At 42.3% G+C, this 12,332-nt stretch overlaps 1 protein-coding gene across 1 annotated transcript in view; it reads left to right on the top strand.

Annotated features, from left to right (window-relative positions):
* The window catches only part of Phlpp1 (PH domain and leucine rich repeat protein phosphatase 1), a 213,939-nt gene that overhangs the window by 625 nt on the left and 200,982 nt on the right, over positions 1–12,332 (top strand). The window contains exon 2 of the mRNA XM_005348305.3: positions 3–1,208. Within this exon, the coding sequence (XP_005348362.2) occupies positions 3–1,208 (1,206 nt within the window). The remainder of the gene's footprint in view (positions 1–2; positions 1,209–12,332) is intronic.

Raw genomic sequence — 12,332 nt, forward strand, 5'->3', positions numbered from 1 at the left:
GGCCGCCCCGGTGCCCGCAGCCGGCGGCGGCGCCAATTCGCTGCTGCTGAGGAGAGGGCGGCTGAAGAGGAATCTGTCGGCCGCCGCCTCGTCTTCCTCGTCGCCGTCCTCGGCGTCCTCGGCCGCCGGCGGCCTCCCGGCCTCCTGCTCGGCCTCGGCGTCGCTGTGCACTCGGAGCCTGGACAGGAAGACGCTGCTCCTGAAGCACCGGCAGCTGCTGCAGCTGCAGCCGTCGGACAGGGACTGGGTGAGGCACCAGCTCCAGCGGGGCTGCGTGCACGTCTTTGACCGCCACATGGCCTCGTCCTACCTGCGCCCAGTGCTCTGCACGATGGACACCACAGCCGCCGAGGTGGCCGCTCGGCTTCTGCAGCTGGGCCACAAAGGCGGCGGGGTGGTGAAGGTGCTGGGCCAGGGGCTGCCTCCCGTCGCCGCTCCGGCCGCGGCCGTCCAGAGTCCGGACGCCGGGCTCGGGAGGGAAGTGGAGCCACCGCCCTCGAGCAGCGTTCCCGGGGCTGTCGGGGCCCCTGCGCGCGCGCCTCCCGCCGACCTGCCGCTTCCCGGGAGCTCCTGGCCACACTGCGCACCCCGCGCCAGCCCGGCGCCCTCGGACTGCAGCCCCGGGGAGCTGTTCGCGGGTGGCCTGGGTTCTCCGCCCCGCGCCCCGCACCTGGCCTCCGACACCGAGAGCTTCAGCCTGAGCCCCAGCGCCGAGAGCGTGTCGGACCGGCTGGACCCCTACAGCAGCGGCGGCGGCTCCTCGTCGTCGGAGGAGCTAGAGGCTGACCCGGCCCAGCTGTCGACCAGGGCTCCTGGGCCGCCTCCCCTCCGCCCCAGCCGCCCAGCGCAGCCTCGACCTCCTTCCCCGAAGACCTCGCCCTCACTGCAGCCGAAAGCTCCCAGGGTTGTCGATGGCACAGGCGGGATGGCCGGCCAGGGTCCCAGAGAGGACAAGGTGGTGGCGGCTGCAACTCCGGGCGGCCCTCCGTCGACCCCTGGACGGATCCGGGAGACGGCGCAAAAGACGTCTTCGCCGCCCTCCCTCTACGTCCAGTTTCACGGAGAGACTACCCGGCGCCTCGAGGCGGACGAGAAGCCATTGCAGATCCAAAATGACTACCTCTTCCAACTGGGATTCGGGGAGCTGTGGAGGGTTCAGGAGGAAGGCATGGACTCGGAGATTGGCTGCCTCATCAGATTCTACGCAGGTAAGAAGTTGCCTGCACGTTCATGTGTGGTTTCTAACCCTGGCAGGGACCGATAAATGATTCAAGGGACCTGGTGAGTCTGATACCCTTTTCTAGCTTGTTCACATGCCGTCTGTGTAAGTACTAAACCGAGCATTCTTTAAATCTGCAAGTTTTAGTCTGCTGTCCAGGGCTGAGGTTGGAAAACCAGGTGGATGAGGTGACAGAGTCGCCTGGAAATACAGGAAACAGTCAACACGTGAGAGAGGTAGCCGCCCGTAACTGGAGAGGTGCTTTCCTTCAGGCCTGCTCAGGGTTGCAGGCAGTTTGGGATTTCAGGAAAATGCCTGATGCTTTCATATGGACAGAGGACAGTGACCAACCAAAAGTGCTCCAGGGTGCCTTCCCTATGTTCTTCTATGAGTCCACAGTTTACCTTTCGTAGTGTAGTGTGGACTGCTGGGAGCTGTGCTCTTGTCAACCGATGCTCTTGTTTGTTCCTCTGCCTGCCAAGCTTATTTACTCTGAGTCCTTAGACACCTGGTAAGTTTGTGTTCTTTGTTTGGAGTGCTGCTTACCCTAGCGCTTTTTCATTGCTTTTGTTTAGTTTCCCCTCCAAGTTTGAATCCTTGCATAAAAAAAAAAAAGAGTTGGCCTGTTTCTGTCTTAGAGCCTTTATTGTCAGAGCTCTGGCAGGACTCGGAACAGACTGCAGTTCATAGCGTTGGTGGTTCCCGCCTCTGATATGACCTGACTCTTCAGTACCTGTTCAAGTGCTTGTCCTCTCTCTTTTGCCTCCAAGCGATGGAGTTACATGGGTGCTGGGTATTGTATCTGAGCTTTGTAAGCCACTTGCACTCTCCCTCTGCTTTAGAGTTCTTGGTGGTCATAACTTTTGTTTAACATAGTTAGCATAGGAGAATTAAAACTTTGGGTGTCGTATTGCAAGTGCATATGAGAACTCTTGCTAATAACCCAAGACTCCATAGCTGTTCTTCCACTACTGTTCTGGCTGGAGTTTAGTTTGCATGAATTAGCCTTCAACACCCACATTGAGATATGCAAGACAGACAGCATGTCTGGGAGAGGTGTTCCTCCAAGTTTTGTTTAAGTTGTTCTGGACCTAAGTGGGTCTTTTGATTGATATTTGCCTCATAAAGGAAACCAAATTGTAATACAGTAGCATTTTTCTTGGAGATAGTATCTTAATTGAAGATATGCCTTTAAATTTTTTTTTTTTTTTGGCCCAGAAAAGGGTAGGAGCAACGACTATGTCTTTTTCTTTCATGGCTCATGTAACTTGTGAAATAATTCTTTGCAAAGACATCAGATAGTAATCACACTTGGAAGGGAGAGTATTTTAGGATGAGAATGATAATCTTTCTTAATCACATAGAGGGAAATGGCTATAAAACAAGTTATATGCAATGGAAAATATTTGAGCTTGCTCTTACGTATGGAGGAAGCTTTTCTCTCCACTTTGCTGATGACTGAATAGGTTGATTAGAATCAGATTTGTGGGAAAGGTTGGGTGTCACAGTTCTGAAGTTTAAATCTTGGATTCTGTTTGGCTGTTTTTTCAGCAGTGTTTAAAACATTCTGAGTGGGCTGTGAGCAGTTTGCTTTTATTCTTTTACACTCATCTCAGTTTAAAGTTGATCTGATTTTTTATTAAATCTTAAATTTCTGGTGTGGTTATTTTAATCTTTGTTTTTGTTTATGAAAAGTAGTGATTGTTACCTCCTGAACTTACTACAGTATTTCTACACACAGCATAAACAGATGCAGGCGTCAGCGTATATGCTCATAAAAGTGACTAATGAAATGAGGATGCCCCACACAGATTGTCCAGCCTGCTCTTGAACGTGAAGCCTGTGTCCATGTGTTCTAGAAGAAAGGTGTCTGGCTGTTGCAAAGCTGTGTGACTGCTTATTTTGGCATTTAAGCAAAGTTGGACTTAATTTAAGCCTAAATCAAAGTACTGAGCACCTCTGGACTGGTGTTTGTCTTAGAATAAAGCTCAGCATCACTAGATGCTGTTTCAGTTTTCACCAGGATGTGTTCCTAACAGCAGGGCACTGCTGAAAGGGGGCCCTGCATGTCTCAATTGTCAGGACATATGGTGGAGGCTTGCCCCAGGCTGGGGAGATTCCTAGAAATTGCTTCTGCTCCTGTGGAATATAGGACAGCCAGAAGGAGGCTTTTGTGTACGAAGAGAACGATTCATGTGTGTTTTAAATGATTTCTTTTAAGCAGGCACAGGAAAATTCTATATTAATTTGCTTCAATAATTTCACATATAAACTGTTTTTGAATTTATTGTTGCATGTCTTTTCTAGTGGAGTTAAAGACAGCTGTAATTTGAGATGGCTTGATAATATTTTCCCATGTTTAAACTGAGGACATTATCACTATCTGTGTTCTTACCTTCTCCACCACCTTGTTTCTTATTTTCACAATGCTGTTGTCCAGCAGAGGCCTTCCATTCTCTTGAGGGTCATTTTTCAATTAAATTTCAGTATTTATAATCTTCCTCAGGTTGCTTAAGGGTTTTGGAAGCTATTTGTGGTTACTTTGAATGGTTAAGTATTTATTTGGGTAACTTAAAATGTAAGTCTTTAAGTGAGGTCACTCTTGGATGAGAAGTTACCAAAACTTCTAATTGCAGTTACCAAAAACTTAGTTTGAAAATTGTTACTGCTCCTATTGCAAAAGCATTCTTTGAGTTTTAAAATAGGAGAAAATTCAATTGGTATTATCTAATGTTATGTTAAGTTTGTTAATTATATTAAGGTTTAATTTTTTTAAAAAAAATTGTACAACTTAAGACATACCTGAAAGAGTAATTTTGTTAGAAAAAAAATTCACGAATTCAGTTACCTGGCCTGAGTTATGAACACCTAGGCATGAATGGGCTGCTTTGCTTCACTCCCTGGGGCATGTGTCATAGGACAGCGGTAAACTCATGTTTACATCTTTTCCATCACCTTTTGTTTTAGCTCTGTAGTCTGTTCAGTTCAAACAGTGAAAGATTGTCACCATAATGGAGAGCACACCCTGCACCTTGGAAGATGTGTTCATGTGGGCTTCCTTGGGGCTGCTTGGTAGTTCGCCTCCCTCCCCTTCTCATATTTCTGTCCTCTCTCTCTTCTGGGAATGCTCAGACCTTCCGTGATTTCCTGCATGGAAACCAAGAAGGGTGGTTAGCACCAGCAGTGCATTGACAAGTAGGTTCTTATTACTATAATTACAGCAGTGCTGAGTAGTGTGGTTTAAGTATGTGACTCCAGTGTGTGCCTCAGTAGTGCTTTTAAGTACAAAGGCTTTCAGTTTATTTTGTTTTCTGTGCGTAACAGTTTGTTATGTTCATATATTTATTTGCCATATGAAGTGTGTGATGTCTTTTAACTATGGTTTGATAAAACCATACTTTGGGGTTTATTGTCTTCAGAAATATTAAAGGCCTTTCACATAAATGGTCTCATTTGTCTTTTCAAGAACCATTAGGGAGGAGTCCTGGTGTCACTCAGCCCTCCTTTCAGATGGAGATGGTACGGTGACAGCTGAGGGTTTTCAGCCCCTGGCAGAGCTGAGACAAGGGAGCCAAGTTTGTGATTCAACACACTCTCTATGAATTGGTGCTGAATTTCATTTACACTTGAGATTTCAGAACTATGCTATGTTTATTGGTAATGAGGTGCTATTATCGGGCAGTTCTGGGTGCTTCCTTGTAAAATGCAGATGACTATTTCTATCACATGGCGGAGGTCTGGTGCCCTCTCCTGGCCTGCAGACATACACATGGACAGAATATTGTATGCATAATAAATAAATAAATAAATATTTTTTTTAAAAAAAATTAAAAATGTAAAGAACCAAGATTAACAAGTAAGAGCAGTGTAGAAAGTATTAGTGTTCTAAATATTCTGGTTATAAATCATGATTCTTAAAGTTGATAAGGCTTATGTAGTGATTACATTTTAATCCAAGTATTTCTTGTTTGTTAAATCTTTATTGGGAAGTTATCTGAGCAGATAATCTCAGAGTGGGTTTTATGATGACTTCTTTTAAAGCAATGAAAATACTCAACATGAAAGAGCTTATCTGTTTGTTTAAAAGCTGAATTACCAGTACTCTTTATAGTAAATGGTGCGTTATTGATATTTTCTTGTACCGTTTTGTGATTCTTCGCTTGTACAAGAGCTAGAGAGCATTTATTTTCTGAATTTCATTATAATGTTTTGAAAATGGTGGAGGTTTTGTACTTATGATTGTAGCAAGCACATAGGATAGATCAGTCTATGGGAGGTCTCTTTCTCAAGGTGAGATTAATCAAGAGTGCAGACCTAGTGTGTGAGTCTCAGAGGTCAGTCCACCCTGCCAGGACAAAACTAAATAGACAGTCAGCCGCTGTAAATGGTTGTGTAATACATGCTTGTCATTGTCTTCTTACAAAATTTAGCTTTTGATTTATTAGGAAGGTAACAGTGCCTGACATCATATAGGAACTGTGCCTTGTATAAATCTTGGAATCTTTTCTTTCTGTTTGGATTGAATCTGTGGAGTTTGTTAAGCATCTGGTGGAGTGTGCCCTGATTTTTTTGACTTCCATCCTGTTTGGGTCCCCAGGGATGTGTTACACACACATGCACACGGAGGCATTTCTCCCATGGCGGGAGGTTTCAGATGGGCCACATACTGTTAATATCTTCTCTTTCATGTGACTGAGCTCTGTGGACTTTTAGAGAACAGTTTTCCCTCCAAGTTTTCCTGGAGTTAATAGCTCGCCTCTTTCAAAGGCATCTCTTACCTTGACTTTGAGATTTATTTCATGAGACACCTGTCAAATGAGACATTTTACATTTAATGGTTTTGCTATGTGTCACATTTCATGCTGCCCAGGCTGCTGGACAGGAGGAGGCTTAATTATAAACTCTGAAAGTCCATTCAATGGGAAAGCTGTTTCTTTAAAAGCACCCGGCATTTGTGAGAATTGAAAGAGAGGTCTTATCAGAATGCCTCACAACAGTGTGAGAAGATAAGGCCTCCTCCACCCCACCTTCGAAGTTGTCCCCCCTTTAATCACGTCCATCTGCTGCAGCCCTGGCTCTGACAGTTTATCCCACTTAGGGTTCCCGGACTTCTAAGGCAGACTCTTTGTATTTGCCTTTGGGTTTCTAGAGACAGTAGGCTAAACAAAACACACCAAACACCTGCCTCGGAGCGCTATGGGAACTCCTTCAGCTAAGAGGGCCACATGTTTTTCACCTGCATTTGTAGAACATGAGATTGTGCCCAAAGTGGGCCGGTATCTCAAAGGCTGTTTATTGGCTGAAGGAGTTCACATGGCAGTGGTATTTTAGGTATTTTTAGCCTAAGACTATTTGATTGCCTGTTTAGATTTACATGGCGCCTCAATTAAGGATTTAGAAAATTCTAGTAAGCTGAAACTCAAGGGTCTGGAAAGAATGAATTTTAATGGTACTGTGATTAAAGAACATTAGGATGGATATCCGGTTAGCCATGACATAGCTCTTTCAACACACGTCATATAGTAATTTTTATCATGTATGATAGTGGCCACCAGTTAACGAAATAGAGCTTAAATATTTTGGGTATAATGGTTTTCTTGTAAGCATGAGTTGTCCTGCAACACCTTTTAGTATGTTAGATGGAAACAAAGCATATCGGATACTGTTTATGTTCATTTTAAGACATTTAATGATGAAGTCTGGTTCATCATGTCTAGTGGTGTCTCCAGTTGCAGTGCTGTGTTAAAACTGGGCAAAGTAAAAGGGAAAAATTTCCAAAGTGTTTGGAATAAAGTTTTCTAAATGAAACTTGACTAAAGATAAATTAGTTTTAGTTCCGGTTACATAAATGTATTCAGTTAAGATTAAATATAATTTGAAAAAATTTAGTTGTGAACCATTTCAATAATCAGTGAAAATTCCATTTAGAAATTTAAAGTCTAAGTAAATTTGCGTGAGTGGTTTTTGTTTGTTTGTTTTCCTCATTTTTTCCAAGCAGGAAGAGGTTTGTTTGTCAGTGCTTCTTCTGATTCATGTGTCTCATGAAGGGCACTTGGAGAATGAATGGATCTTTTCATGTTCCTGCCTCAGTTAGTAGGTCACAGCATTTGGGCTTTCTTGTCAAGCACACACATATGCATATTTTTAAATGTAGCAACAGTAAGCAGGAGCTTTGCTTGTTTTCATTGCATATTTAATAATTATTGGGTCTTATATTCGGTTAACTTCTGAAATATTGTTCCTGATTTTGAGATTTTTTTTATGAATAGATTCAGTTTTTGAGCTTTACTTTGAGAACTGTATTCCTTGGGAGAACTTTCTTTTTTCGTATCCAGGACTTTGAGAGTGTGGCTAGATACAGCCTTATTGTTGACACTACGTTTCTTGGTTTTTGGGTTTCGCTAATGCTCTGTGTATGTTTTGGGAAACAGGGAATAAGTAAACTGTTTCTTATCGAAACACAAAACTTCGGGGGTAAAAGTCCTCTCTCATTTCAGAGTCTGCTTGGGAGGAAGTGGTTTTGTGATTTGGAGAATCCACTTTGTTCTGAGAGTTGGTAAACTTGATATGATTTAGGTGTCTATTTTTTTTTTTCTCCTTGGTGCTGAGGAGGGAATCCAAAGTCTTTGATACATATAAGACAGGACTATCCAGCCGCATCCTCAGTCCTTGTTTTTGTGAGACACGTCTTGTTATGTAACCTAATCTGACTTTAGAACAGAAAGTCTTTCTGTTCTGTCCCTGCTGGACTCACAAGTGTGAGCTAGCAGACCTACTCGGGTATTCATTGTAACTGTGCTGCACTGTGATTTCGTCATCTGTAAAACAGCTAGTCCAGGATTTCTTCTGATTCTTAAATTCTGAGATTCTAGTAACAAGCCTAATTTTAGATAGATTCTCAAAGTTGTAGTTGTTTGGAGTTCTGTAGTTTTGGTTTAAAACTGTCAAGTCACCTAGAAAGGGCTTACACCTAACTTAAGGTTTGGATAGGATTCAGACTAAAGAAGATAATGTTTTATTTGTCCTCCCTGTCATTAATACTTCCCAAAGCAGAATCTGGCATGCTAGAGATAAATTGAAGTTAAATTCTTTTCTTAATTGTTTCATAAAGTTCCCTTCACAATCTGTATTATATAACTTACTGTAATATTACATGTAGAAGAACCTCACTGTTCAAAACTTGCCAGTTGATTATTTTTTTAAGATTGTTTTATGGATGTGTGTTAACCTGAGTGTGTGTGTGTGTGTGTGTGAGCAAGCACACGTGTGAGTAGATACCCATGAAATCCAGAAGAGGGAACCAGACATGCTAGAACTAGCATTTAGGCAGTTGTGAGCTGCTCACAATGTGGGTACTGGGAACTGAGTCTGGGTCCCCTGCAAAGAGCAGCAAGTGCTCTTAGCCAGTGAGCCAGTGTCCATGTCTGATCAGTTAGTTTTAATTCATGGTGAGCTTAGTACCTTAGTTCCTTCTAATGGCAGGAAAAGCACAAAAAGTAAATGAAAATTCACAGTACATTTATTAGATAAGATAATTTAGGACAGCTGTGTTTACTAGATGAGGAAAGGAAGAGGTTGTAGTTGAGAATCAGTGATAAGTCAGTATCAGAATTAAGAACACAGCCAGATTTTGATAGGTGCTCCAGTCCTTTTCCACACATTATGAACTTGTAAGGTTAACTATTTTTAGGTGTTTTTTATGTTTAATACAAAGGATTGAAGACTGTTCTTTACACATTTCAACATTTCTTTATTACTTGTTTCTTTCTAATCAGTGCCTTTGAGAGGTGGCATATCACTGTGACAGACTGTAAGGGGAGAACCTGTAACTGAGAAGCAGACAGAACAAAGGGAAATGAGATTTCTTTCTTGATGCTACCTACCATTTGGGAGAGTTAGGATAGCATTTATAACAGCTTGCTGAGAAGAGGCTGAGTTTTATAGTATCAGTGCTGGCTTGCTTCAACTTTGAAGTTGAAGTAGTTAGAAGAATGGAAATGTTTGAAAAAGTAATCATGCTTTTAATCCCAGTACTAGGGAGGCAGAGGCAGGCTGGTCTCTGTGAGTTCAAGGCCAGCCTAATTTATAGAGAGAGTTCCAGGACAGCCAGGGTAACGCAGAGAAACCGTCTCAAAAAAAAAAAAAAAACCAAAACAAACAAAAAGATAAAAAAAATTAATTAGTAGAAAAAAATTAGAATGAGTTTGCACTAAAAATATTAATAGTAATGTTTATTAATAATTTCAATTAAAATGTTTTAATATAAAGTTAACGGTGCAGTTTTTTATTCCAGTGCCTGTGTTAAGTTCTACTGAAGTGCCTGTTCATGGTTCTTCCTTTGTGTAGTGTGAACAGTTGAAAAAACTTTGTTCAGTGATCCTTGTACGTCTGTTGTATTGAATTTTTAAGTCCGTATCATGACATATCTTTTGGGAGGATTCTATCTATCATCTGTGGTAACAAAAACATAATTTGGGAGCTGTGGAAACAGAGTTCCAGGTTTTTTAGGGGTTTAAGAGGTTTTCCATTAATGTATCTCTATTTTAATTGAATCATTTCTGAAAGCTAGAGTTTTACCTTTCTATATAGAAGGTAATATATTGAGTCAGTTGATTCCCTAAAGATTACTGTTCATTTTTAAGGTGAGAATAGAAACCTTTTTCTTTTTTTTTTTCTTTTTTCTTTTTTTTTTTTTCTTTTTTTGGTTTTTCGAGACAGGGTTTCTCTGTGGCTTTGGAGCCTGTCCTGGAACTAGCTCTGTAGACCAGCCGGGCGATGGTGGCGCACGCCTGCCTTTAATCCCAGCACTTGGGAGGCAGAGGCAGGCGGATCTCTGTGAGTTAGAAACCTTTTTCAAAGCGCAGAAGTACAAAAGGGTACCGTTACCTTGCATCTGGAAGATTTAGTATATATCTCAGATGCTAAAACAAGGGGAGATTTCTCTTGATAATCTCTTAGAAAGATGGGTTGGGTGAGGTGTGGTTGACATTCAGATTTTTTTTTTTTTTTTTTTGTTTTTTGAGACAGGGTTTCTCTGCGGCTTTGGAGCCTGTCCTGGAACTAGCTCTTGTAGACGAGGCTGGTCTCGAACTTACAGAGATCTGCCTGCCTCTGCCTCCCGATTTAAATAACAAGGAATTCTTATGCTTGTTAGGAATACTGCTCTAGTTAGCAGACTTCTGTCCTGTCCTCACCTGCACACTGTGTTTTTAGGTAGGCTACAGCAGGGGTCATGCTTGTATGTGAGGGTGAAGTCTATGCATGGGATCTTCTTGGGGAAGAAAAAACCTTAACAAATTGCTATTTGTATTAACTCGAGTCTTTTTTCCCACACTGGTGGTTTAATGTGAGTGCTTGTTTCTGTCACTAATCTGTTTTGAGTGAGTGATTTTCTCTTGATGATTTATAAGATTCGTTTATGGAAAAGTTTTGTTTCCCAAGTCACTAATATTTTCGTTATTTCCCTTTTTATTGATCTTTGAGTCCCTGTATCCTGTCATCCTTCCTTATCCCAAGATTGAAAACCGGTCCTTTCAGATGTTCTTTCTGTAATTTCAGTTCTCTCTCTGTTGTTTGATTAAATAAGAAGTAAGGAATTTAAATTGTCCCCATATTTTTTATTGAGTAATTGCCTTCTTCACTCATTGAAAATATTCCCCAGAGATCCTTGTTTTTAACTTGATAGGAAATTCAGATTTTTGGTCCAGTAACTTGAATTTGTTGAGGAAAAAATAAGAGAGCGAGGGCTATTGAGTCAATTTACTACGGCCTTTTATTTATTTATTTTTAATACTTTACATTCCCTATATGGCCATTACTTAAAAAAAACAAAACAAAAGATTTGTTTTCTGTGTATGCCTGACTGAATGTATGTGCATTCCACGTGCTGTGCCTGCAAAAGTCTCTTTGTTTTTGACAGTAGCCCTGGCTGTCCTAGAACTTGCTGTGTAGTCAGGCTAGCCTCAAATTCAGAGATCAGCCTGCCTGTTTCCCAAGTGCTGGAATCAAAGGTGTGTGCTAGCTTCGTCCTCCACATCCACACCCACGTGTGGTGCATGTTAAACCACTGAGCCATGTCTCCACTGTCACCGAAAAGTGTTGCAACACAGGACTTTTTTCTGGATCCCTTAGGATCTCAGAGTGGCTAGGTTGAGAGCTGGCTTGCAGGTGGAATTAAATACTGTTTGGATATAGTTTTTCTCATTTATATATCAAAGTCACTTTCACATTCTTATCACAGTATTTATCCTGTCACATCTGCTTGTTCACGTGTGGAGTCATTCCCTCCTACCATGCGGGGCCCAGGATGGCACTCAGGTCTCAGGTCTAGTGGCAAATACCTCTACTCACTGAGCTTGCTGACCCTAAAGGCATTTGAAAAAAAAAAATTAATTCTCTTATATAATGTATCTTGGCCATATCCATCCTTCCTTCCCTTCACCTAAAGAAAAATCTCAAAACATGGTTCTGTGTTTCAAATTTGAACTTCTTTTGATTAGGCATTAATCTCACTTTCTTATTTAAATTACCGAAAATTCCTTTATTTCTCTTTCTGGAGAAATCTGAATTACCTTGACGGCTGTTGTGAAATACAAGTGGTTTATTTTTGGAGTTTAGAAAAAGGAAGGCTAAGGCACCTTTTGAAATCAGTCATCCTGGCTGCTGTTGGAGCTTCCAGGCTTTTTTGATTGACCTGGGAAGGAAGTCCATGAGTAGTGACCATGACTGATCATAATTATTACTCCTGTGTTAAGTGCTAGGGATTGACCCAGGGCCTCGTGTGCTAGGCAGTGTGTATTGCACTTTGGATGACATCCCCAGGCCCGCGTCAGTTAAGGGTTGGGAGATGGCTTGGTCTGGCAGAGGACCCTAGTTAGATCACTAGAACCCTCAAATGCTGGGTGTGGCCGCCTGTGAGGAGTACTCGCTGTGCTGGCCAGCCTGCAAGTCTAACTGGGGAGCTCCAGGCCAGTGAGAGACACTGTGTGAAAGGACTTAGGTGGTGTTCTGGAGGATGACACCTGGTGTCCCCAGCCTTCATGTGTGCGCGCGCACACACAAACACACACACACACACACACACACACACACACACACACACACACACACACAC

This window comes from Microtus ochrogaster, chromosome 6 (genome assembly GCF_000317375.1).
Source record: "Microtus ochrogaster isolate Prairie Vole_2 chromosome 6, MicOch1.0, whole genome shotgun sequence".
In the NCBI taxonomy this organism is placed as follows: domain Eukaryota; kingdom Metazoa; phylum Chordata; class Mammalia; order Rodentia; family Cricetidae; genus Microtus; species Microtus ochrogaster.